The 25968-nt window shown below is 48.5% G+C and overlaps 10 protein-coding genes across 10 annotated transcripts; 6 read left to right on the forward strand and 4 right to left on the reverse strand.

The window, feature by feature from the left end:
• The first annotated feature begins 772 nt into the window (after positions 1-772).
• Positions 773-2638, forward strand: L228DRAFT_248453 (clathrin light chain). The gene is made up of 4 exons (XM_018332852.1): positions 773-937; positions 1130-1443; positions 1626-1732; positions 1915-2638. The coding sequence occupies exons 1-4, from the start codon at positions 898-900 to the stop codon at positions 2264-2266; spliced, it is 813 nt and encodes a 270-aa protein (XP_018187278.1). The 5' UTR covers positions 773-897; the 3' UTR covers positions 2267-2638.
• L228DRAFT_248454 (Cdc37 family protein) lies at positions 2559-4816 on the reverse strand. The gene is made up of 4 exons (XM_018332853.1): positions 4607-4816; positions 3544-4538; positions 3062-3422; positions 2559-2936 (listed from the first exon to the last, which is right to left on the reverse strand). The coding sequence occupies exons 1-4, from the start codon at positions 4628-4630 to the stop codon at positions 2802-2804; spliced, it is 1515 nt and encodes a 504-aa protein (XP_018187279.1). The 5' UTR covers positions 4631-4816; the 3' UTR covers positions 2559-2801.
• A 269-nt stretch (positions 4817-5085) lies between these two features.
• On the forward strand, positions 5086-8177 carry L228DRAFT_221737 (ABC transport system ATP-binding protein). Its single transcript, XM_018330278.1, has 7 exons — positions 5086-5734; positions 5788-5836; positions 5887-5986; positions 6040-6582; positions 6632-7267; positions 7320-7440; positions 7500-8177. The coding sequence occupies exons 1-7, from the start codon at positions 5242-5244 to the stop codon at positions 7928-7930; spliced, it is 2373 nt and encodes a 790-aa protein (XP_018187280.1). The 5' UTR covers positions 5086-5241; the 3' UTR covers positions 7931-8177.
• A 386-nt stretch (positions 8178-8563) lies between these two features.
• Positions 8564-10008, forward strand: L228DRAFT_248456 (hypothetical protein). Its single transcript, XM_018332854.1, has one exon. It carries the CDS (start codon positions 8576-8578, stop codon positions 9854-9856), a length of 1281 nt encoding a protein of 426 aa, XP_018187281.1. The 5' UTR covers positions 8564-8575; the 3' UTR covers positions 9857-10008.
• A 1101-nt stretch (positions 10009-11109) lies between these two features.
• On the forward strand, positions 11110-13004 carry L228DRAFT_248457 (hypothetical protein). Its single transcript, XM_018332855.1, has 4 exons — positions 11110-11436; positions 11501-11913; positions 11966-12288; positions 12375-13004. Exons 1-4 carry the CDS (start codon positions 11282-11284, stop codon positions 12804-12806), a joined length of 1323 nt encoding a protein of 440 aa, XP_018187282.1. The 5' UTR covers positions 11110-11281; the 3' UTR covers positions 12807-13004.
• A 318-nt stretch (positions 13005-13322) lies between these two features.
• On the forward strand, positions 13323-15378 carry L228DRAFT_158667 (hypothetical protein). The gene is made up of 2 exons (XM_018329374.1): positions 13323-13388; positions 13444-15378. Exon 2 carries the CDS (start codon positions 13462-13464, stop codon positions 15271-15273), a length of 1812 nt encoding a protein of 603 aa, XP_018187283.1. The 5' UTR covers positions 13323-13388; positions 13444-13461; the 3' UTR covers positions 15274-15378.
• L228DRAFT_248459 (ATP-dependent RNA helicase DBP9) lies at positions 15198-17717 on the reverse strand. Its single transcript, XM_018332856.1, has 4 exons — positions 17411-17717; positions 17180-17256; positions 16636-17114; positions 15198-16572 (listed from the first exon to the last, which is right to left on the reverse strand). Exons 1-4 carry the CDS (start codon positions 17625-17627, stop codon positions 15483-15485), a joined length of 1863 nt encoding a protein of 620 aa, XP_018187284.1. The 5' UTR covers positions 17628-17717; the 3' UTR covers positions 15198-15482.
• Positions 17718-18338: 621 nt separating this feature from the next.
• L228DRAFT_158685 (hypothetical protein) lies at positions 18339-18910 on the reverse strand. The gene is made up of 2 exons (XM_018329375.1): positions 18819-18910; positions 18339-18763 (listed from the first exon to the last, which is right to left on the reverse strand). Exon 2 carries the CDS (start codon positions 18756-18758, stop codon positions 18468-18470), a length of 291 nt encoding a protein of 96 aa, XP_018187285.1. The 5' UTR covers positions 18759-18763; positions 18819-18910; the 3' UTR covers positions 18339-18467.
• On the reverse strand, positions 18652-21028 carry L228DRAFT_158709 (FAD binding domain-containing protein). Its single transcript, XM_018329376.1, has 4 exons — positions 20932-21028; positions 19672-20800; positions 18819-19620; positions 18652-18763 (listed from the first exon to the last, which is right to left on the reverse strand). Exons 2-4 carry the CDS (start codon positions 20751-20753, stop codon positions 18752-18754), a joined length of 1896 nt encoding a protein of 631 aa, XP_018187286.1. The 5' UTR covers positions 20754-20800; positions 20932-21028; the 3' UTR covers positions 18652-18751.
• A 2622-nt stretch (positions 21029-23650) lies between these two features.
• Positions 23651-25437, forward strand: L228DRAFT_269187 (hypothetical protein; the record flags this gene model as incomplete). The annotated part of the gene is made up of 2 exons (XM_018335244.1): positions 23651-23985; positions 24042-25437. The coding sequence occupies 2 exons, from the start codon at positions 23651-23653 to the stop codon at positions 25435-25437; spliced, it is 1731 nt and encodes a 576-aa protein (XP_018187287.1).
• Between the last annotated feature and the right edge of the window lie 531 nt (positions 25438-25968).

Raw genomic sequence — 25968 nt, forward strand, 5'->3', positions numbered from 1 at the left:
GCACAGCACTTGAATCTGGAGACCGAAACAGGATCTAAGTGAAGCTCATTTACTGTATTATATTTCAATTTCTTCTGATCCACCTTGCATATTTTGCATGATATCCATTGCTTGGCCAAAATATAGGTAAAGACTCTCGGGAATCCGCGGAGGCTTTGATTTTTCTGTTCCTGCAATTCAAAATAGGGCGACTTCGGATGCAATCTCTTTTTATTTCTCTCCCAATTTTTTTTTCTTTTGTAGATATAGCAGATAGGTAAATAGCTTTGAATATCGAACTCACTGTTCGTCCACTTGAGAGATTACGGTAAATTCTTGAAGCGTTATAATCTGTATTTACAATAAGAATGGGCAAGGATGGTTAGCAGATTGCATATTCTGCACTGTATTTTGTCAGGTTGAGATTGAATGAATCCCATCATCTTTCAAACAGCTCAATGAACTTTACTAGCCACTTCTTCACGACTGAGTGTTCACTCAAAGCGTGAATTTCCTTGTCCAGCTAGTTATGCGTTCGTGAAGTTCAAGCACCCGGAATACCGTTCTGATTGGCCGAAATGATCTCATCGTCCGAGCGGTCCACGACAACAGCTTGCGAACGCACGCACCCAAGGTGCACCTGGCACCCCTCGCACCCTTTACCCGAGGGGACCTCGGACCCAGCCAACCCTCGGCCTGCCGGGCGAAACTACGGGCAACCAGACCAACCACAAACCGCAACTCCCCCAGGGCGGCCTGGCGGCTCCCTGATACAGTACAGTACCTCACATCTGACAAGCCCCATTATAATCATATCATACCAAACACACAAAACAAACCCCAACTCTCCTTGTTGTTTTGATCACCATAACCATACCATTGTTTATTTTCTCTTTTTTGAATCGTTGCAGTTAAAAAATGGCGGACAGATTTCCTTCCATTGAAGAATTCTCGGCCGGTAAGCTCGCGCGCTTCCCTCCTCCCTCCTCCTCCTTCCCTTGGATTGAGCTCGTGAAGTCCTCCGAGCTTTGATTTCCCTGAGCTTGGGGAGATAGAGAGACAGAGAGACAGACAGACAAGCTATCTCCCGTTTCCAATCGATGATCGAAACGCGATGAAACTCTGGAAGCTTACCTTGTTATAAATGCAGGCCAGACCGAGCCCAAGCTGGACAGCGCCACGTCCGCCGACAACTTCGACCTCGATCCTGCAAGCACCGCCGGAGCCGATTTTCTGGACCGCGAAAAGGCCGCGCTGGGCGATGACGCTGACCGGTTCGCGACTCCGAATGATAACAGCTTTGCCGCAGCCTCCACGACAGGTCTTGAGGGTGACGCGGATAATGATCTCCTTGGCGGTGGCGTCGGTGGAGGAGATGAGCAGCAGCTAGATATTGGTAGTTTTCCGGATGCGGGCGTGGCTCAGTTTGAGAGTAGCTTTCCTGTGATTGATACGGGTAATGAGGTTAGTTGGGAGACTTCATCCCCCTTCCTCCGGCGTTGTGGTCTCTGTTTGTTCTACGGTTATATCCCTGCAACAACAAGATTCATGCTGGCTATCCGTTTCACTTCCGTTCATGGTTGAATGGTTGAATGGCTGAATGGCTAAATGGCTGACACCGTTTGGAATGGTTTTATTTCGTGTAGCAAGTCGCTCCCGGTGGAACTATAACTGGTCCTACGGAGCCGTATCTCCCGGGCCATGGCAGCTACGGTGCAGCAGTCGAGGACGAAGAAGAGCCAGAGGTCATCAAGTAAGTTCTGTCCCTTCTTTCCTCCTTTCTTTGCATCTCCAAATTCGCGTTTCCGGGGGAAGTCTCCGGGGGAGGTGTCCGGGGACTTTCGAATCGACGGAACAGGAACGGGATATGGCAAAGTTTCTTTAGAGAACCGAAAGAGAGACGAGAGAGAGATCTAACGGGTCACGTAATTCCAGGCAATGGCGCGAGCGTCGAGATCTAGCTCTGCAGCACCGCGACGAAGTGTCGGCGACCCGCAAGGAAGAAACGGTCAAGGCCGCGCAGACCGCCATCGACGACTTTTACGAAAACTACAACAACAAGAAGGAAAAGACGCTCGCCCAGACTCGCAAAGAGGCCGAGGAATTCTTAAATAGCCGAGAAGACACTTCGGCCGGCGGAACGAGCTGGGAGCGGATTGCGAAACTGGTCGATCTGAGCGGAAAGGGAACTCGAGGCGGAGCGTCGGGCACGGGCAAAGAGCGCTTCCGCGAACTTCTTTTGAATCTGCGAAAGGACGAAAAGGCACCGGGTGCTTCAGGATACTGAAAAAAGATAATCCCTTCTTGTTTTATCCTCTATTCCCTTTTTTTTATAATTTCATGAAAATCAATGGGAAGGAGGGGGGAGGGGGACCGATGTGTTGCAACGATATAATACTACCTACTTTCATATGGGCTCTCGTCAGATTTCAGATTTCGCAGGAAGAAGAAAAAGAACTGGGAGCGGTATTTGTACTTCTAACCTCATTCCCCGGTCTATAATCCTTTTGCAATTTATGAGAGGGACGATAGGGGGGACATGGCATCATTTTTCAAACGGATAAGTTGTTATTATTTCCCGCCACTAGACGATATCTCTTTTTTAACAACTTCGAAATTTCTCCTTTTCTTCTTTAATTATTTTTATTTGAAATAAAATTGTTACCTAAATTCAATGACTGCTACGATGCCATTACTATTTTCCGCCGCTCGTGAATGCTGAAAACGTTTTTTACATTTAAAAAAAAACCTCGAGATTATCAAATTATATCTCAAGATATTATCCTTCTGAGCGTAAGATTGCCTTTTCTTTCCCGCGCCATCTACTCGGGGTCAGGCGCGGCAGTTGTGACTTCTTCCTTTCTGGCCTTTTCTTGAGCTTCAATCTCCTTGAGCGCCTTCTGGCCTTCTTCGGTAGTGGCGTCGATGATATTCTCTTCCAAGCTGAGCATTCCATTCTTTGAACGCAGAGTTAGTTTTGCATCCAAAAAAAGAAAAAAAAGAGAAAAAAAAAAGAAAAAAAGAAATGAAGGAAAGAAAAGAGACGAAAAACGAATGCAAAAGGGAAAGGGATCAAACTTACCTCACCGAGTTGGCCGACGACTTCTTCGGCCTCTTCGACGCTCATCTTGGCGAGCACCTTGTTGACCTCGTCGAGGCTTCCGCTCTCGAGGGCACGTTGCAGGCCCGGAGGGAACGAATCAAACACGCCTCTTGCCTTCTTCTCAACTTCTTCCTCGCTGTCCGGCCGGGGAATATTGATGTTGATGCTCGTGCCGGGGTCGACGGCGTGTAATTGGATCTGCTCGACTCCGCCAGCGCCTTCCCCTTCACCGCTGGCGCGTTCTTTGGCAATTTCAGCAGCCCGGGTCTTGATCCGGCCATAGGTGGTAGAGACGTCGTCCTGGAAAACCTTTTGCGCTTGATGGCCGGGGGTCGTGATCCTAGGCGAGGAGAGAAAAGAGAAAGTGAGTAAATTGCGTAGAAGATAGAGATAGAGAGAGAGAGAGAGAGAGAGAGAGAGAGAGAGAGAGAGAGAGAGAGAGAGAGTAATCAAACACTTACCGTTTGAAGAATAGTCCTACGCCATCACGGCCGAGGGTTCGACAGTATTGAAGGAGCAGGCCTTGGTGAATGCACTGACGGGCGTATTCTTCGTTACCTGCCATCTGGTTGTTGAATCCTTCAATGAGAAGCCCATCTGTCTCGCGCTCCGTCACAACGTCAGGGTGCTCGGAGATGAACTGCAGGCTGGCGCGGTAGTCGCCGACTTTGATCTTGGCAAATTCTTTTCCTAGCTTCGTAGGCTCAATGTTCTCCTCGCCGCCGCCAGTCTCGTCCGCAGCCTCTTCTACATCTGCTTCGGCCCCGGAAGAAGTCGTTTGTCCATCAGCGCGAGTCAGGTGCTCCTGGTTCTTAAGCGCCCCGGGGTTCAAGACTTCAACCGTCTCAGCTTTTTTGCCTTGCGAAGAAGAGCTGCTCTTGTTGTCCTTTGATTTCGAAATAAATGTGCTGTCGAAACCGGTGTGTATGCTTTCACTTGTGATTTTCCGGTGCTCGTCCTCTTCGAGCTCGGCCAGCTTGTCCAGAAGCTCGTTTTGTAGGCCATTGACCTTTTGCTGGTGTACTTGGATCTCCTTTATGTATCCCTCCAGTCGATTTTCCGGTTTCTGGTTATCGACTTCCTTCTTCACTTGATCGATAAGAACTGCCATCATTTTCGAATATGTTGGTTGCTCTTCCACCCTGGCATAGACTCCCTCGGGTCTTGGCGGCGGCTGGTCCTTGGATGGATCTCCTGCCGACTCAATGAGTGCTTGGAAAACAAGCTCGTCCGGGTTGCGCGAGCTCTCTTCGTGGGACTGAAGAGCCTTGAGAAGCTCATCTATGCGAGTGATCAGGCCATCGTTGACTACACGTTCATATTTGAGCGTCTCAATTTGGTGCTTTCTCTGAAGGCGCTGCTGGTGAATCTGGTTCTGTTTCGCACGAATAAAGGATCGTTTGTCGACGTTCGGGTGCACCTCAATATCCGAGTCATCGCTCAGCTCCAGGTTATCCTTTTGGGAGACGGTTAGTAAGTTGCAACACTCTTACTGCAGCAGGCCGTGGGGAGTTTCTTGCATACCCATTTGGAGTAATCCAGCACCATTTTGCCCCTCTCTTTGTTTGTTGTGTTTATAATGTGAAAAGATACAAGTTGGTTTGGATAGAAAGATCAATGGTAGGGAAGCTGCAATCTGTCTGTTACAGCTATGGAAAAATGAAAATGTTCACGACTTCTGTTCGATAGCTAAATCACTGAGGTCATGTAGAAGGAAACAACTAGAAAGTTGGTGATCATAATTGGGCTGCACAAATATGGAACAAAGCCATGCATAACTAACAGACGCCCCCACTATGACAGGGCCCCGCTGGCCAGTTGCGGCCTAATGCACTTTCGGGAATCCCATGCCATCGGAGACCGGAGATTACGTAATGGTGGAAGGTATCGGTACGACGATGACTGATAATAGTGTACTCTGTAGCAGGCTGTACAGCGGTACCTCCGGTAATTCCCCATGCTGTAATATTTGCGGTCCAGAAGTTTGCCCAAAAGGCCTCAACTACCTACAGTACCGGCTTCGGAGCCTCCGCTATTCGCAGCTACGATGGATTATTGCCCGCAAGTGGCTTCATTGAAGGAAATCCGTATTATCGCGCGGCGATAAATTTCTTGAACTCAGTTAGGGGTCATTTCAAAAGCTCTCGGGCCTCGCAGCCATGCGTGGCTCGAAGCTATTAGTTGAGCGAGCCTTGTTCAGCTTCAGGTCCCAGACGTCGCTGTCGGCTCCGAAGCTCGCCCCCGTCTCAAGCATTGGATATAGGCAATGCTATACTTCTATCCAAAAGGTATTGCCTGGGTTTCAGAGCCGGCAGTTTCATTCGCAGCTTGTCCGAAACACTTCAATTCTTCGCGCCTATTCGCATCCTCTTCGAGAGACATGGTTGGCACGTTCGGCGCCTGCCCGACAGCTTTCCGTCTCCAGGTGTCTTCGAGAAAATCGACCGAGCAATGATCAAATTGCAGAGAAACCTGCCGTTCCAGAAGAAGATGACTTTGAACATGCTCGGACCGAGAAGGCTTCTCAGGCGGCTAAAATCAATCTCAGCGCCAAGTTACATAAAGATGGTGCATCTCAAGGCCAGGCAGCTGGCTTTGGAGAAGTATGGAGACTGATCAAGATCGCGAGGCCTGAGGCAAAGTGGCTTGCAGGTAAGTTACATGATCTCCTGGTAAGAATTCACGTTATTAACGATACTCGGTAGCTGCCTTTGTCTTTCTCCTCGTGTCTTCTTCAATCACAATGGCTATCCCGTAAGCAATGCCACCGGTGTAATGCATGGCTCGATTGTTGACAGGAATAGGTACTCCATTGGAAAGATTTTGGATATTGCAACTAAAACAAATACGATGGATACAGTGTTTGGCCTAAACTTGACAACATTCTACTTTGCACTGGCAGGGGTACGTTCTGATGGTTCGTGGGTCAATCTTGCTTGAAGTTAATTCTGTATCAGGTTCTCGCTGTTGGAGCAACTGCAAACTATGGCCGAATCATCATTCTCAGAATCGTCGGAGAACGCATTGTTGCCCGGCTTCGATCTCAACTCTTCCGACGGACATTCGTTCAGGATGCTGAATTCTTTGATGCTAACCGTGTTGGCGATCTCATCTCTCGTCTGGGCTCTGATACCATTATTGTCGGTAAAAGTGTCACGCAGAACTTGTCGGATGGGTTGAGAGCTATGGTAAGCGGAGGAGCTGGCTTTGGGCTGATGGCGTATGTCAGTCTCAAACTTACGGGCATCCTCGCCCTAATGTTTCCCCCCATTGCTATTGGCGCGTTCTTCTACGGCAGAGCGATCAGGAATCTTAGCCGGCAAATCCAGCGAAATTTGGGAACTTTGACAAAGATTGCCGAGGAGAGGTTAGGAAATGTCCGAACTAGTCAAGCATTTGCTGGTGAAATCCAAGAAGTTGGGAGATACAATAACCAGATCAAGAACATCTTCGCGCTTGGAAAGCGTGAGGCTCTCATCAGTGCAGGTTTCTTCAGCTCAGTATGTCGTCCAACCCCTGCTACAAATGATATGCGACTAATGTTGACAGACCGGTCTGCTTGGTAATATGACCGTCCTAGCACTTCTCTACGTCGGAGGTTCGATGGTCAAGTCCGGAGCTATCAGCATCGGAGACCTGACCTCATTCCTTATGTATACAGCTTATGCAGGTTCGAGTTTGTTCGGCCTTTCAAGCTTCTATTCGGAATTGATGAAGGGTGTTGGCGCTGCTAGCCGACTTTTCGAGATGCAAGACCGAAAGCCAACTATCTCTGCTACTGTTGGCGAAAAGGTTGTGTCAGCACGGGGTCCAATCAAGTTTGAGAATCTTTCTTTCAGCTATCCTACGCGACCGGCTGTCTCAATATTCAAGGGACTTGATTTCGAAATCCCCCAGGGAACTAATGTCGCAGTCGTTGGACCTAGCGGAGGCGGAAAATCCACCATCGCCCATCTATTGCTCCGCTTCTACTCACCTTCTGAAGGACGTATCACGATTAATGGGAAGGACATCTCCAAAGTGAATGTCAAGTCCCTAAGAAGAAAGATTGGATTGGTAGCGCAGGAACCTGTCTTGTTCTCGGGGACAATTGCAGAAAACATTGCCTACGGCAAGCCTCACGCTACTCGCGGAGATATCGTTGCTGCAGCGAAAAAAGCAAACTGTACATTCATTAGCGACTTTGTGAGTTCAATATATTAGCGCTACAACCAAGGCAGAAGCTGACCGGAATCAGCCTGATGGCTTAGATACACATGTTGGACCCCGAGGCGCACAGCTATCGGGCGGACAGAAGCAGCGTATTGCAATTGCCCGGGCCTTGGTCAAAGATCCAGACATTTTGATTCTTGATGAAGGTAAGCATTTAGTCCTCTCTTGTTTCAATATCTGCTGGTGCTAATTATCAATTCTCCAGCTACCTCTGCACTTGATGCCGAGTCAGAGACGCTTGTTAACTCTGCTCTCGCTGCTCTGCTTAGGGGGAATAACACCACAATCTCCATTGCTCACCGTCTTTCTACAATCAAACGTTCTGATCGCATCATTGTTCTCTCACCTGATGGAAGCGTCGCGGAACAAGGAACTTTCAAGGAGCTCTCTGCCAACCCTGATGGGGCCTTCACTAAGCTGATGGAGTGGCAAATGAGCGGAAGCGACATCTCTGATTCTGGATCTGGAGGAATCTCTCAGGAAGCAAGAGGCAAGCCTACCGAAGCAGAGGAACTTGAGCAAGAATTAGAAGGTTTTGACGGGGAAGATCCAGGTGACCTGGAAGCACCTCAACGCCGAAAGGATGAAACAAAGGCTGAGGTCGTTCTCGAAAAGGCGAATAAACATACTACATAAGAAACGAACTCTTTACAGCCAGAATCATACATCTATCAGCGGTTTCATGCCGGAACAAGCGGCGAGTGGCTTCCGCCAAAGCCTCGCCCTCTGCGTTGGAAATAAGCGGTGTTATATACGTAAAATATCTTCGGTCACACTTATTTCCCCTTTTGCATTTCTGTACATTATACTCCTCTCGCTAGAATTTTCAAAGTTTAGATTGCGTTCTAAAGCATAAAAAATTGTCGTTCAGATTGGCCCTGACCCATCAGATAACGGGATATCGTCTAGTGATGACTTCATCCTGGTACAGCTACTTTGACACAGCAACAGCCGAGGGCCTGGTACATTTCCCTTTTTGGAAGTATGTTTTCTTTCAAACCTCGCTTTCTGCACCTATGTTCTTAATACTAAGTGTCTCACAAAAGTGTTCAAAGCATCGCTCGAGTTTACGTGACAAAAAAAGATTGTTCGGAAGTCTTTACTAAAGAAGGCAAGAGTTACATATCTTCAAGATCGCAGTCTTTGTTCTGTCTAGTATTTATTTTTATAAATAGCCTTGACAACTGGAATTTCCAACAGCGCCAATCCAAGATTTGCGACCGTGGTTGAAGGCTCCTGAGAGATCGCAGCCTTTTCTAAGTTCGTCATCCTCATCCGCCAATGTCTCGCAACTATGGCTTCTACGGGAAGCGATCGAAATCGTCTTCCTATCTTTCTTCAACATTTCAGTCACTTTCCCCAGCAAAGGCGGGGAAGCAGCGTCTGCTGCCGGAAATTAACGAGATCGAGTCGGCCATAAGCAGACTCAATATTTGCGAGGAGACAAAACCTAAGTCAAGGACGCCTTCTATATCATCACACGGAGCCAGGGACGACCAGAAGGACGAACGAAAGTTATCTATTGAAGGTAACTCAAAAAGCCGTGGCAAGAAATCCAAAAGAAATCAGAAGGATGGCAGATCAAAGGAAGTTGAAGATAAACCCATTGAGAAGAAAACGGACATTGAAATCCGCAACGACTCAGAAAACGTCACCTCCGCTTCATCGCCGAAGCGAGAAGAAAGATCCCCCCATAAAGCTCTTAGAGAGAAAAGTCGGAATATCCAGAGTCCTGTCCTTAAGAGGCAAGGGAAAACGGAGGAAAAGATCCCGAAAGCCAGCACCCAGTCTAGGACTAATCGGCAGAGTACACATCACCATGCCAGTCCATCTCCGCCTTCTTTGCCAGCTCCGGCTCGACAAACCAGAACACGGAGAGCAAACGCCCTGGACAAAGATTCTCATACCGCATCGAAACGAATCGCGCATGCGGAGCCTTTATTGAAATTGTGTAACGATCCTGAGGGACGAAATGCACCCACGAACTTTCAAGCGTGGGCCGACGAAGTTGACAGATACTTTGACGTTGATAAGATTGCAGAAGCGTCCTATGGAGAAGTTTACCGACTGAAATTTAGAGATGCGGATAGCGTATGGACGCGGTCCGATGAGTCAGTGCTAAAGATTATTGCACTCAAACCGCCGCCAGGTACCCCAAAAAGGAAATATAAAATTGATCTGATGAGCGCCATTCAGGACGTTGCTTCAGAAGTAGATCTTCTTCGCCGCATGAGCACAGTTCCCGGGTTTACGAACTTTAGAGAGGTCAGAGTAATGTGTGGAAGACTACCGTCTCAGTTCGTCGAAGCATGGAAGAGGTTCAAGAAGGCCAAGTCGAAATCAGAGTTCCCAGACCCGGGCAAAGCCTACAGCTATCCTGATGACCAGCTTTGGGCCGTTATTGAAATGCAGGATGCTGGGACAGATTTGGAGAACATCACGCTTACAGATGTCTATCAACTCTGGGACGTCTTCTGGGGCGTAGCAATGACGCTCGCCAAGGGTGAAGAGCTGGCTGGATTCGAGGTGAGATTGAGTAGTGGTTCCCCTAAATTTTCATAATGGCTTATTCTCTTACCACAGCATCGAGATTTGCACCTTGGAAATATCTGCGTACAAACAGCGAAAAAGTCGCTGGGTTCTGATGAGGCATCGAATTCCGAGTCGGTTTCCGACGGCCGGAAATTTAATTTCACCGGCCTTAAAACTACCCTCATAGACTACACTCTCTCGCGTGCAGAGATGGAAGATAGTGAAGAAACAGGAAATGACGACAATGACCAGCGTATTGCATATCTCGATCTTGAGGCGGACGACTCAGTTTTCTGGGGCGAAGGAGAATATCAGTATGACATCTATCGATAGTAAGTCATTTGACATAAACGTTGGGAGAGGAGTTTATGTTTCTAATGAGATCTTTAGTATGCGAGGAGACCTGTTTTTTGACGACCCCAACGTTGATCCTGAAGTATTCCAAGATGACGCTTGGGAGACCGAGAAAAGCTGGAAGGACTTTCACCCACGGAGTAATCTTCTCTGGCTTCACTTCGTACTCGGAGAACTACTAAAACAAATACCCGCTAAGAGTAACGGCCAGAAGCACGGAAAGAAGGAGGATGAGCATGCTCAATCCTTCCTAGCCAATTTGCAAATCATCAACAGAAAGCTGAAGCCAGCTAATCTCCCCATGGGCGATTTGCAGTCGACCGGAGATCTAATTGCGTTCGCCCTGGAAAAGGAGTGGCTAGATGCCGAGGATGTTATTGCCCATGTATAAGCAGCATCCCGCCCAGTAGAGAACCCCTTTACTGATTTTCTACTTCCTTATTTCTGTTCTAAACTAGCGACAAGCATATTGCGTGGAAGATCTATTTGATATTTTAGAACGTTGCATATTGTTTTGGTTTTATGGATTGGCGCGCAGAGGCGATGAAGGCGCTTTCACTCGAATTTTAAAATAAATCATTTGCTGTTATTATCCAGGATTGGAGAACATATAGAAGAATGTTTCGGAAGTAAGAGGTTATTGCCTAGATTTGCTCTGTGGATTCAGATTCGGGTCATGTTACTTTGGACAAGGTTATCGACATATCACGAGATAGAATGAGGGCGTCAGGGGAATCCAGCTGACCAGCAGGCAGTTCCTGCAGCACGGGGCGTCGTTTAGCTTCCCGTGTAAATACTGCGGGTAATAGTGATAGCCGGGGTTGTTGTTGTTACCTAGCTTAGTGGAGATCTCCGCAAGATAAGCTTCGTATCTGGTTAAGTAATGAGCCTCATCCGGCGACGCAGGCGTCACAACCCCCAGAGACACACAACCCCGACCACGCTCAGGCACTTCACGTCTCTTACATGACAACACAACGACATCTCCACCTAGATTGAAAGCCCTGATCTTGCTTGCCACATATTCACTTTCAATTACAATTACTTCTAGGCCAGATATCATCTATTTTGAATCAAGCTCGCATCCTTCTGTCTTCCGTTATGGACCGCCTCCGCAGGCTGTTTCGGTCTGAGCCACCCGCTTATGAGCCCATAGAGGGCGGGGAGCAGGGCGATGAAGCTCAGAATGAGGAGAAGTTTAGCTGGATTGAATATTCCATCTTCTTTCTGCTGGGTATAGCCATGCTATGGGCTTGGTAAGACTATCCTTGACATACAGTTGAGCGAAGTATTTCAGAGGTCATTAACATTGGGCAATAGGAATATGTTCCTTGCCGCAGCGCCGTACTTTCAACACCGTTTCGCATCATCTGAATGGATCCTTACTCACTTTCAATCTGCAATCACTTCCGTGTCTTGCGTAACGAACCTCGGATCAATGATTGTTTTGACAAAATTACAGTCGGGGGCCTCATATCCTAAGCGGATTGCAGCAGCACTCCTGCTCAACACCATAACATTCACTCTGCTGGCGATTTCAACAACCTCATTTCGCTCAGTGACCGCGGGCGGCTATTTTGGTTTTCTTTTGACCATGGTGTGCGCAACGAGCCTTTCCACGGGATTGAGTCAGAATGGCGTCTTTGCCTATGTCACTGGCTTTGGACGTGGAGAGTATACTCAGGCGATTATGGCGGGCCAGGCTGTTGCAGGAGTCCTTCCTTGCGTTGCGCGTAAGTATATTTGATGATAATTCATGCACACGGCAGGCTAATAGCCGGTTAGAAATCGTGTCGGTGCTCTCAGTCTCCCAGGAAGCAGCAGAGGACGGATCTGCGCAGGAATCCCCAAAGTCAGCTTTTGCTTACTTCCTTACGGCTACTGGCATATCCTCAATTTCCTTCGTCGCCTTTATGTATTTCGTTGAACGCCACAGGAAACAGAGACAGCTCAAACGAGTCGTTGAGGATATTCATGAAGCTGAGGGAGAAGAACAGGCGGAGCGCAAAGTTGTCGGTCTCTGGAGTCTATTCAAGAAGCTTCACTGGAATGCAGGCGCAGTATTCATGTGCTTTGCAGTGACAATGGTCTTTCCGGTGTTCACACAGGTACGTAATTCAGACTTGTCGGGGGTCACCCCGGCTTTCTATGCCATTGAAGGGGGCAATTATCATTTAACTCATACCCTTGATAGGCTATTCTCAGTGTGCGCGATCCAGAACACTCTTCTCGTATCTTCCAGCCTGCAAGTTTCATTCCCCTCGGCTTCCTTGTATGGAATATTGGAGACCTTATCGGGCGACTTCTCACGCTTCATCCTCGTCTGAAAATCTTGCACTACCCCCGTATGCTCTTTGTCTTTTCTATTGCTCGTGTCATTTTCATCCCTCTCTATTTGCTCTGCAACATGTATGGTAAAGGCGCTGTGATCTCCAGCGATTTCTTTTACCTAGTTGTGGTGCAGCTTTTCTTCGGTCTAAGCAACGGTTACCTCGGCAGCTCATGCATGATGTCTGCTGGTGAGTGGGTGGAGGTGGAAGAAAGAGAAGCTGCCGGTGGATTCATGGGCTTGTTCCTCGTCGCTGGATTGACGGTCGGTAGCTTGTTGAGTTTTCTGGCAGCTTAGATCTTTTGCGGGGTTGTTTTGCATTGAACAGCAGTTCTGATAACATTTCTGGCGTTTGGGTTCTTTTCTATCTGCATGACAGGGCAAGTCTTTTGGCTTATTGGTACAGATGTTTGTATATATCATATCATACTCCTCAAATGAATGGCGTAGATGTAGGCTTAGCTTGGTTGCACACGCGTGCGATCTTTCTATTCACTCCTTTTTGATTTGTTGTTATTCCATTTTATTTTTATTTTTGAGAAAGAACTATCTTGTTATTACACTTTGAACCTAATCTCAGTTTATATTAAAAGGGTCTTTTGTGGAAATTGTCAATATTCAGAGCATTCATTCCCGCAGGGTGGATCGTCATGCTGACATGCGGAATGACCAATGGAAAGTGAACTATCGAAGGCGGTGAACGCTATCGCTCGTATCAGTTTGGATAACGAGACTATAATATCACCATTGAAGAGTCATCAACAATCACAATATTACCTACCTTAGCTTAGTCTCTCGTTGTATACAGAACGTAGCTCAGAGAACCTCATGACTGTTGCTTTATTGACTCATTAAGACTTAACGTATATATTGTAAAAGGTAATAGTCACCGCTGTTCTATTCCTGTGAGCTCTTTCTAATAGCTGTGCGTCAGTTCAACGAGTCCCTGTCTATGCCGAAGAAACATCGGCCCCAATTTACAAAGCTCGAAGGGACTTCCTCCTCTTCTACTTCTTCACCAACTCGACGAACAACCGGGGGAGCTTCTGACAGCCCCCAGCAGTCCGTAAATGATCTCTTGAGGCACCTTCGTCGCAGTCAGAATGCAGGCACCGCCGAGCAACGAGCACGAGAGCGGGAGCTCGCGGCGGTGGCAACAGCACCAACCGTCCATCCTTCTCTCAGAGAGCTCTTGCACATCCCAGAAATCCCCGCTCCAAGATCTAGACGACCACCGCGCCGTCACGGCTTGTTTCGTGACAGAGGTCCAGCCGGCCCGCCGCCGCCACTTAGTTGGCTGACCGAGAGCATCCATGCACCCGCACAAATACAGGAAATGGATCGGCGGCGTACAATATCCCGCGCACGGCCACGGCACGTCGACAGGCTGCCCGGTATGCGATTACCCAGAGACTCACGCAGCCTGATCCATCAGTGCCTAAGAGCTCTTGCTACAAACTGGGAATGGCATGTGGTATACGACCAGTACTATCTCGCAACGTTACCGGCAGGCTTGAAGAGCGCTTTGCTCAGTTACATTGGAGTCTACGGATCAGACAATGGAGTCGGCATAGATGGGCTCCGGATATTGTTTCTGAATCCAGGTGAACTCGAAGATGCAACACCAGCCGCAGAAACTACACACCTCGATCTCACTGGCGCAGTCGGTCGCTCTATAGGCATGAAGCAGCTTGGGCAGTATCTTTTCCCGCCTGTCCCTGCCCCTGGCCCCGCCACTGGCTCAAGTACTTCAGCTGCAACGGCGACAACAGCAACAACAGCGATGGGCACTTCCTCATCCTCAGAAACATCCCAACCAGCACCAGCTGCCCCAGCAATTTTGGAAGAATCCACATCATCACCACCCCCGTTTCCAGAAATAACAGAATTATCTGACGTTTTGGAGTCATGGGAAGACGAGGCTGACGCTGAAGAACAAGTAAACGCCAAGTCCAATTTCATCCCACAACCTCTGAGCTTCAACAATACTCGTTTCCCCCACCTCACGCATCTCTCCCTTTCTCATCCCGGTCCAGGAGCATCCTGGTCTCGTCTCCTCTCACTTTCCTCGCATCTTGCCACCCTTACACATTTATCACTAGCATACTGGCCCCCGCCGTCACTCACCCCGAACTCCAGAACCGCAACAGCAGTCAGCAAGTTCTCCCCCGCAGTATCCTACGGCGGAACAACAATCTACTCGGCCTTTGAAGGCGACTGGCTCGAAGCAGCAAGCATCCTGCGCCGCCTATCGCGCGCTACATATTGCCTGCGCTGGCTCGATCTGGAAGGGTGCACGTCCTGGCTGGGCGCTCTCAAATGGGACGTTGACGGCCACGGCATCGAGTGGAACGCGGCATGGCGAAGAGTCGAATACGTGAACCTGAGTCAGGGCTGGTTGCCCAAGTCGTATGAAAAGGAAATGATGGGTTCCGAGCACCACAGTCTTGTAACAAGCACAACAACAACTGTACCTCCAATTGAGACTGCGCAGATAGATCGCTCTCCCAGGGCGACCGGGAGGACAGGCACATCTGACGAGACAACGCCCGTCAACGATTTGGACGGGTCAGACAGCTGGGACGACGGCCTGAGTGAGGAGAGGGATGTGTCGGATTGGCTGACCAATGCGCGTCTGATCCTTGCAGTCGCCGGAGCGATCAGGCAGAGAAGAGCACTGGGGAAAGGAAGTGGTAAAGTTCCCATTACAGTTGATTGTGGATGGAGAGGCTGGTGGATTGACAAGGAGGTTATTGGTCATTGAATGGGATAGCAATTAAATTCCTTCCTTGTCTTTGGTTATCCGTCGCGAGATTGTTCTAGATGGGACATTCAGTGGTGCTCATGAAATAAAATCGATTAACTTTTTTTGTAAGAACTATGCTAGAAAAAGAAAGGGAAAAAAAAGGAGGTATAATGTGCAGAACATAGGACAATCCGCCAAAGTCTTAAGCCTCAGTGGGGTTTGCCCCCTTATTTCTTTCCCTTGGCATTGAAGCTCTTCAAGGGATCCGACTTTCTTCCTCCGCCAGAACCCCTCTTGCCTTTATTCCTGTACTTGTTCTGCATCCTTGCCTTGCGGATCCGATTGTCCGTCTCTTTTCTCATGCTCACGAATCCAAGATGGTCGCCATCGCTGCCGGCAAGGGCTTTCCGGCCTTCCTTGGGGATCAGATACTCGGGAACATGTCGAAGGTGAGGCTGGATCCGGGCGGATCTCAATTCGTGATCATGACGCAGGTGGTAAAGGTCGCCAGGGTTCTCCTCGAAATGCCGTCTAAGCTTCTCGCTTTTGAGAAGTTCTTGTCGGAGCTCGCGAGTGCGGGCTTCGCGAATGGCGAGACCAGTCACAGCGCGAAGGGCGTCATTCATACGGTACCGGAAAGCATCGACTTGTTTCATGTCAAAGTGGTAAGGCTTGACTTCTTTGCCTCGCTTGGCTTGGTGCTTGATGATTTTCGCGAGGACGGTCTCATCGTGTTCGGTGCTGGGAATGCTGGTAGGCTTGTGCTTGCGATAGAGCTCCTTAGGAACGACAAAGGATAGGGCCATGCCGGTCTGGCCCGCGCGTGCAGTGCGCCCGATGCGGTGGGTATATGATTTGGAGCTGGTGGGGAGGTCGAAGTTGAGGACACACGCAACGTTTTTGAAATCAATTCCTCGAGACACACCGTATTCCTTGTCTCGTTTGGGGGCCTTGCGCTTCTTCTTTGCCGGTTGCGTCTCATTGTCGTGCCCTTCGCCCTCGGCGGCATTGCCTTGCTCATCACTGCCGATCTTTTTAGAAGTCGACTCTTCGTCGTCTTCCTCTCCAACAACTTCATGCTCGTCGCTGGCAATGATGACGTCGTAGACATTCTTATTAAACTCCTCAACGACATGTATCCGGGAATTGACAGGCAGCTCGGAGTTCAGGATGCAGCTCTTCATGCCAAATTGCTCGAGGTACAGTTTTAGCCGGTAGCAGCGGTCCACGTCGCCGACGAAAATAATGCATTTGCCCTTGATAAGCTTGAGTTTGAAAATAACATACGCCAGCAAGAATTTCTCGTCTTCGCCGCATCTTTAGAATTGATTAGCGTATTTTCCTCTTGGGTAACTTTGAATGATTCAGACGTCCACATACTTTACCACATATTGGCTTACACCATCGCCTTCAGATTCGCCTTCCTCAAGCTTTAATGTTACAGGGCTTCGGCAGAATAAGCCCTTGAGATCGTCTACCTCGGTGGTCAAGGTTGCGCTCATCAAGAATGTCTGAACACCCTTCGGTATCGATTTGCTAATGTTCTTGAGATCTGCATCATAGCCGTATGACAGAACGAGATCCGCCTCGTCAATGACAAGGTGCGCCAGTTGTTCCAGGGAGAGCGCGGAGTTGTTGAGATTCAAGGAAGCCCGCGCCGGAGTTGCAATAACAATGTCAGGAGAGTCAGCAAGCAAAGACTGCTGGACTGCATCCGATACTTTTTGTGTCAAGTTGACGCTCCGGACATCCTTTGCACAGTAGGCAGAAAACGCCGTCACAGCTTTTGAGACTTGGTCTGCGAGTTCTCTAGTCGGTACCAGAATGAGCGCAGATGTGCCTTTGACAGAAGAGACCGTCTAAAATGCTCATTAGAATGACTTATAGTGGAGGTCAAAAGGATAACAGGGCAAATGTGACTTACAGATTTTTTCTTCAAAATGGACTGCAGAATTGGGAGCAGGTATGCAGCGGTTTTACCAGAGCCAGTCTTGGCCCGAGCTGTGATCTATTAGCAACGATTTTTAACAACCAGAATACAAAGACACTAATCTGCGCCTTTGACTTCGAAATAGTTCAATGCAGGCAATATCAAGAGAAGAGATTGGAAGACTCGCACTGTCTCCCCGAAGCGGTTTTCAAAGTTCTGACTTACCCAAAATATCTTTGCCTTCAAGTGCCAACGGAATGGCCTTTGCCTGAACCAAGGTAGGCTTAGGAAACTTCTCTTTCACTAAAGCCTGCAGAATTCTTGAATCAAGCCCTAGACGGTCGAAAGTAGCCTCCTCTGCGGCAGGATTGCCTGAATCAGCAGTCGTTTTAGCCGCCGGAACTTCCGCTGGGATATTGTCTTGATCCAATTTTCGCTTCATGATGGGTCACTCTTGTACCCAGGTTTAGACTCGAAATTGACACTGAACGTTGCGGGAAGAGTGCACGAAGCTGGCTGTGCGGTAGTCTCGTATGGCTGGCAAAACAATTATTTCTCCAACTTTTACACAGGTACCATGTTAGTCGTGGATTTCTCCGTGCGGCATCTTCCGTATTGTCGTCTAAATATGTACTAGTCCCTTTATGCCACGAGTTGGAGGTTCGAGAGCGACACTCGGGTTTTCGGGAGCTTAGGAGCGACCAGCGAGCGAGCCGAAGGGCCGTTCCCACATTCCAGGCAGCCAGTATATCCGGCGCCCCAAGTTGTCTTGAAATAAATAAAGAGAAAGTGGCTGTCTAAATTTCATGCACACTTACTGAGAGTTGTCAGATTCAATGTTCTTTGACTAATACGTGTGGGAGAAGGCTCCTCTGCTGCTGGACAATATCATTGTTTCAACGTTTAGCCATGTGTCGACTGATAACCACACCACGATTACAAGCCAAGCAAATTGATGAAGCAGCAATTTACAGAAAACTGCATATGCCTGGCAGGAACGAATTCTAGGGTCCATTTCTGGCATTTCAGTCGAACATACAATGTCAAGGGAATAGCAAAATGAATTTATCGAAAATTAACAATAGATTCCTAAATGCAGCTGGTCAGATATTAGGCCGAGGCAAAAGCTTCTCGATTAAGAAGCATGAGCATCCGAGAGCAGGTGCCTCAGTGAATCGCGGACCATGAATTTGCTGCGAAGAAGACTTTTTCCACAAACGATGGTTGCCCTGGGTGCAAGCGCAGCTACATTGCCAACCTTTTGCAGACATGTGGTATGGCATCACCCGTCCAGTCTCTTGTGTCCCATGTAAGTGGACAGGAAAAATTGTGCCAAAAAAAGAAAAATAAAACGTGCTCGAGAGCATCCACCAAAACTCCGAATAAAATGCAAACCCTGCCGATGCTTGAAAGCTAAGAGGTATGTAATGCTGAAAAGTTTAGGACAAACAGTCCATTCACTGCGAGAGCTTTTCGCTAAGTTGATGCAAGCAGCAAACCTCCCAAACGGAAGAAAAGAATAGCTCAGATGAATTATACAAAGGGCAGCTTGGCAACAGTCGAACATTACCATGTTTCCTGAATTGTCGTTAATTGAAGCAACAGAGAAGTGGTGCAAGAATGATCAACTTACGGCAATGTATTGACCAGCATCCTTCTTCTTCTCCCAAAATTCTACGGCTTCTTCGCGGTTCAATTTGCCTTTGTCCATCGCGACATCTACCAACGCCGCTTCGACACCTTCACCCATGCCCTTACTACTGCCGCAAACGAAGATTCGACCGTCCAGGGCATTGATGATGTACCAGACCAAGTCCGCCTGATGACGGACCTCTTCCTGAACATACCTGCCATGGCCTCGTCGGCTCTGTACTACTTTCTTGACCTCGTCTTCGTGCACGCCCCACTCGCCGTTATAAAGCTCGTCAACAAGGGAATCGCGGATACCCTGCAAAACCCAAACCTTATTGGCGCAGTTGGCATTCTGAAGGCGCCTCTGGACAAAACCGCGGAACGGAGCAATGCCCACGCCAGCACCAACCAAGAGCATTGGTCCGTCTGTAGCAAACTTTCGAGCCAAGGGGTTGGCCATAAGTCCGCGGAAAAGAGGAACAGTAATTCCAGTTTCTCTAGGAGCAATGCCCGATTTTTCGCTCTTGAGGAGTTGCCGGGCAAGACGCTCAAAATATCCAGAGCCAACTCCAGTGCGGGCAACTCCATGCCAGTCGTCATTCTCGTGAACAGTCACAGCGATTTCGATCAGCCGGCGTCCGGCAAGGCCATCTCTCTTACTTGAAATGTGGGGATCATTGGAGAGAGAATAGAAACGAGGCATAAGAGTCTGGAGAGAAGAGAGCAAATGATCGAGCGGAGGCTTGGAGGAGGGGAAGGCACTAAGAAGTTGAGCGATAGTAACATAAGGTCCCGTGCGGAGGCTATCCAAGTTAGTAACACGGAAAAGTAAAGAAAGGCATGGGTTTACTCACTCGCAGAAAGCAGCCTGGCCCTGGGCAGATGCCAGGTACTCCAAAATCTTCTTTTCGTTTTTCGCCTCGGCGTGTTCAGCGAGGAGACGCAGGAGCGGCTTCGTAGGGGGGTAGCTCTGGATATCTGCGCACCAGGTGAGAAGCTCACGTCTTGTGGTCACGAGCTCGCGAGGTTGATCGTCACCCCACACAGTTGGCCAGCGGCCAGTTTCAGTCTTGAGAAGAACAGGCTTGTCCCTTACAAAGCGAGGAACGGAGAGCAAATCGAATATCTCATCAACTCGACTGGTTTCGTTGGGTGCGCAAACACCTACAGCGCCTCCGACCACAAAGGATACATCTCCTCCTTCTTCAGGATAGTCTGTTACGTCGATGTCGAAGTGATAAGTCCGCTTCTCGGCCCCAGGCTTGGTCAATTCGCGAGCATGATACACTGGTGCCGGATAAACCGAGTATGGATGGTGCGGTGTGACAAAGGATGGAGGATGAATTTCGGATCTGCTATGGTTTTCCTGCTTGGCTCCAGGAAGAGGTAGGAATGATATGGTTTTAGCGGGCAAGGAAGCCAGGCTCGTAAGCTGGCTTTCTAGGTTGAGTGGCCCAAGCTTGAGGTTCAAGGACCGGAAAGCGGCGTTATCGGGGACGACAACAGGTGTGCGAGACAAGGTGGTCCTGTCGTCACTGAGAGTTTCCATCATGCAGCACCCGCCGCCACAGCAAGTTTTCTCGATCAATTGCGTGGCAGATTTGCCATTTCCCAGAAGCCGTTGCACATCCTGGGCATTCTGTGAGAGTAGTACGGTTGAGGCACGACGTTTTTCGTTCCGAGTAAAATCAATGGACATGGTGTTCTGATTTTTCAGCTTCTCAGTAATTTCCTCGACCTCCTGATCAGGAGGAGGCGTAGAGGGAGACTCCGAGTCGGAAAAGGAGTCAGACTCAGAGTATGAGAGAGATTGAGCTGAGACAGAAGGGGACACATCGTAGTGTGGCAATGAGCGTGGCTCTTGTGGAATGGGATTGTCAGGATGGGCAGAGCGTGGAAGGGGAACGTGTCGGGAAGCTTGCGTATGGAACGACATGGTGGAAGCTGTGGCGAGGGAATTAAGTCTGAAAGACCCGGACGAGGCTGTGAAGAAGTTACACGATTAGCAATGCCCTCGATGCGACATTCGATGCAAGAGTAAAAGGTCACAGCTTATATGAAAATCATTGAATAACATTGTTGCAGATTGGGACAGGAAGATTGATGCAACCTACAGAGATGGGTCAACGATGGCCGAGCCAATTTTATCAGATTGATTCGACAAGCGTTGATCAAAGACGCTTCCCCCAGCAGCCTCCTCCCAATGAGACGGGAAGTAAGAGACGACACGGCGGAATGTAATTGAGTCAGAACGTAAAGGATACCAAATCGACCGCAAGAATGATATATGAGAGATTAGGGCAGAGAAAGCATCTGTGTTGAGAGACTCATTGAGAGAGAAGTGGTGTTATTTCGGATGGGTGGATTCCTTCTAGGTGCGTGGAAAGAAGATTCGGCTGGGAACGGGGGGAAGGAAATGTGGGCGTCAGGGAAAGCTAAATCTTCTTGGTTCGTTTGGCCACTATCATCTGCATATCATCAAAAAAAAAATTGGTACCTGTACATTGGAGCTGCGCTAAGGAGTTCGGCACCAAGGGGTACCATTACTGCTCACGGTCGCGCATGCTCCGCCGATTCGGCCCATTTTCAATCTTCCGTCCGGTTACTCCTTTCCGCCAAAACTTCCCGAGATAAGCCGAGAATTAACAGTGTTGTGGTTACGAGTAGCATGGATGATATCCGTAGATGATGAATTTCAACATCTCCGGATTACACAAAGAGTTGCCATTCTGTGTCACTGGTTGATGATGAGGATGCATTGTCAATCCACTTTCTCCTGTCACTGTACATGTTATCGGTCGCATGTCGTCATTTTGCCGTGAGGACCCCCTGTTGAATTTGATGTGTCACCAGTTTAATCTGATCCGCCCTGAAGGATCAGATTATGGGGCGGTGAGAAACTCTGTTGCGTGGAAATTAGCTCCGATCACGGAATCGCGCTTAAGGTCTGCTGCTTGGACATTGTATTTTATCTTAACAGATCCCGAGATTAAATTGTCTCAGTCGTTACTGACACTGTATGGATACTTACATTACCTACATTACTCGCCCTTGATGAAACCATTTCGAGTGCGACATAATGGTTCTTGGCTGACGGAAACCAAAGGAAAGACACTAAGAGCGATTGCTTTTCCACCATCCCGCCAGCAAGGTCAAGATCAGCTAGCCTCGCAGAACATGCAAGGTCTCGTACCAAGTATGGTATGTTTACTATTGGTACCCACAGCTGGACCAATAATGGGAATCTCCCCATGGGTTCAATAAAAAGCTCATGTGGTCTACTGCAGCCCACCCCTGGCCTAATTTGTCTGCTTCTGACGGTTTCCGCGGGACGAACGGCCACGACGGTGCCTACAGAGTAAGGCTGGGGGTGGTCTCTTTTCATACCTGCCAACGATATCTTATTCAGCCGCCAAGCTTCTCTCTGGCTTGATCATGAGAGGCCACGATTATTATGTACATGGATATCCCCATCAGTTCTCCACAAGTGTTTGGCCCATAACGATGCTACACTAGAACTGTGACCTTATTTGCCGACCTACCTACCTTACCTGGGTATGCATATACGAGTCCCATAAGACGCCAAGCAATAGGTGCAGCCTTGTGGTCTTGCATTTGAGTGACATATAAAGATGCATCTCCACCTCATATAAAGTTGGCCCACCGCAACATTTTCACTGCAATCCTCGCTTCACGTGACAGAAAGTGGAGATCTCGCCCGGGGCAGAAAGGTTACTTAATTTTAAGATACATTTGGTTCAGAGCATAATTCCAATTCTCTATTGTTACAATTGTGGCCTATGATAAATCAAAGGTAAAGATGCTTGTAGAGACTAGAGTGACAAGATACCCAAGGCGGCGCTTGCATTGGTGGTTCATGGGTCGGCAGAATAATCTGATTGTCTTGTGCAACCTCTGCGCTGTTCGTTATCCAAACAGTACTGTACATATGTGCAATGGTGCTGAAATGGGGAAAATACATAGAATCAAAGCTTCTGTCTTATAGAGTGATCTTGAAATCCCATTAAAGTTGTGCAATCAAAACAATTTTTCTGTCATATGAATGCTACCCAATCCTGGGTGAACCCTGACGAATGCTCTAGGGTGTTTCAAGCCATAACCACGAATATCCCTCATATTGATTAAGAGTATGGCCCTAATTGTATGTCTACTTTTATACATCTCTAGGTACTTTCGCAATCAAGGAACAAATCATATTCTAAGTAATCTCTGCTCCTGATGTTGATTGCTTGCTCTGCCACGGATAAGTCATGTGAAGGTCTCTAGAGGAGCTTCTCGGCAAGCAGGGGCCAAACGGCAGATGCCATCAGGACCCTCAATCATTATAATTGGCTCGCTTCGATGCTTTTTCCTGTTTTAGGATTTTATTCCGCAAAAGGCAAGGGCGTCGGACAGAGACTCTTGCTCCAATAGGAAGACGAACATTTTCTTAGCAGTTGTTTCCCGTTCCCCGAAATCTTCCCTTTCTTTAATTGAAACTTGCCCTCGTGCCTTCCTCCCATCGACGGTTGCCTCGGCCACACCAAAAACTCTATATCGGCTGACAGTCCGACTATTCATCTATTGAATTGATCGTTGCATCCAAATTGATGATATTAGCTATGATCTGGAGCTGTTGAGCTATTACCTGCGCTCTCAATTGCAGTCACCTCCTTCTCTGCCCGGTCGGCTGCTACGGCAATAACGTCACCTGCTTACTCGCTCGCACGCGACCCTTTTCCAAGACTCTGCTTCGCAAGCTTCATTTTCGAACCTGACGCAACGGATCGCGTAGGTTCATCACTCGTGCATATCAGTGTGATGCTTTAGAAGATGGCCTTCAACTTCAACTGGTCGCCTTTGACGGCGGACTCGCTTTTCTATTCTCGCGCCCGTGAGCTCTTGACGACTGCTCTAAACAAATCGCCAAAGCCAGCAATCATAGTGGATGATATCTTGGTTAATGAGCTCAATCTTGGTTCGGTGCCTCCGGACCTTGAGATCCTGGAGATTGGTGATATAGCAGAGGATCGGTTTCGAGGGATATTCAAAATGTGCTATACTGGAGATGCCTTTCTCACACTCAAAACGAGGGTGCAGGCAAATCCACTCAATACCTATTTGTCGACAAAACCATCCTTTGCTTCTCCCCAGCCGCTCGCGGCAGCGTAAGCTATGTCCTCACTTCTATTCCAAGCTTCTTCGCTGATCAAGATTCAATCAGTTCGGGACTCACCATACCCTTGCAAATCACATTATCAGAGATCAAGCTCTCTGCGATTATTATCCTCGTCTTTTCGCGACAGAAAGGGTTGACTTTGGTCTTCCGTAACGATCCCCTTGAATCCCTCAAAGTCTCATCTACTTTTGACTCCATTCCATTTGTACGAGATTATCTCCAAAAAGAGATTGAAGGCCAACTGCGTGTTCTTTTGATGGACGAGGTGCCTGCCATCATCCATCGCCTGTCCTTGCGCCTATGGGTCCCAGAATTTCGACCAAGGATCGATGAGGATATTTCTCGTAATGGGTCCTTACAATCCGAAAAGCCTGTCGATCCTTTGGCAAGCCCGCCTCAGGACCCAGTCGATTCATCTGGTAACCCGCTGGGACCGACGGATATCTCAAACTTGTCCCTCGAATCTGGCACTGAAACTCGGCCCCTGTTTTCGCAAAAGAATCTCTTGCGATTAGCGACTCTGACAGACTCTCACCGCACTCTATCACTCTTTACGCCCTCTATTCGTGACGCCGTATTCAGAGCTTGGGCTGGCCCCACTGAACACGCAGAGACCCTTGGTCTGCATGCTGCCGTCGCCACGGTTCCGAGTCTCGCTAGGATCAACTCTTCTACAGGTAGCACTGCCACCGCTCCTGCATCATTAGACGGCAGTGGAATTGGCTCTCCGCTCTCCAGACAATCGTCTACAAGCCACTTTACTGGAACCACCGGATTGAGTATGGGTGCTAGCCGGCATTCTCGGGCCCACGGTCATAGAAAGAAGAAGCACCGGGTTGTCAATCTGCGCCGTAGTAAAAATGACAGCGAAACCGGCAGTACGGACAGCGCCAGTGTCGCCTCGACTACGTCTACAGCGACTGGTTCGAACGGACCTCCTACCCCTTCTGCTTCAACTGATCGGGAGGGAGAGCTCGTTACACCGCCAGGCTCGCCAACGAACGTCGTCAAATTGCCGATGTTGTCGGAGAGTAATAGCCTGGCCGAATCCTCAACCATTCGACTTCGGACATCTCGGGCAGAGCAGAAGGCAAAAGCCGCACTTACCGGAGTCTATGCGGATGATTCGTTCGTTCAGGAGAAACCCCACGAACCGGCACCTGCTTATACACCACCCGAGCGGCCAAAGCTCGAACCTCTGCATCTTCATTCATACCCCAAGGAAAAGCCACGCTTCGCGCCTTCATCACCCTCCGCTCTTCACCATTCCATGACTCTGCAGGAGACAGAATCTTCTGCCGCCGGAATCCTGGAACAAGCATTCATGGTGAAGATGGCCACCGAAATGGCCAGAAAAGCACGGGATGAGAAATCAGCACCCGCTGATGCTTGGCATAATGGTCAACGAGACGACTCTCCACCCCCTGCCTACGGCAGCTAAATATTCCCAGGTGCATACTCCAATGTCTCCTCTCCTTCTCTCTGCAAGAATCTCTTTGGTAGATCATTCATATTTCTCCTCTCCGCTTTGCAGGACAAGTCTCCTCTGTCTATGCGGTTGTATTATTAGATTGTACGATAGTCAGATACCTCTCTCTGTCTTTCTTTTATGTCCTTTTATCTTGGCACTTTCCAGCAATCATTTGGCTCAGCGTCTTCGCCTCTCGCTGCCTTAATTCTTTCTTTATTTCAGATGCGTTCTAGCGACTTCTTTTGAGTATTTGGTTGTTTTGTTTCAGCTGTTTTTGCAGTCTTTTTTTCGCAGATGGAATGGCTGGGGGTAATCAAAAGCGAGTTTGTCAGTACATTATTTATGGGAAGCCCTTCATTTGTTTGAGACTATTCCTCTCTTTTTCTCTATTTATTCGAATTTCTTGCATGAGTCGCTCATTTAGCGCACTAGCTGCAGCATAGAGCGCAACTAGAGTAAGCAATTGTTGTTCTAATATCAACTCCATATTTTCCGTTGCAT

The sequence above is a fragment of the Xylona heveae genome (genome assembly GCF_001619985.1).
Source record: "Xylona heveae TC161 unplaced genomic scaffold L228scaffold_7, whole genome shotgun sequence".
In the NCBI taxonomy this organism is placed as follows: domain Eukaryota; kingdom Fungi; phylum Ascomycota; class Xylonomycetes; order Xylonales; family Xylonaceae; genus Xylona; species Xylona heveae.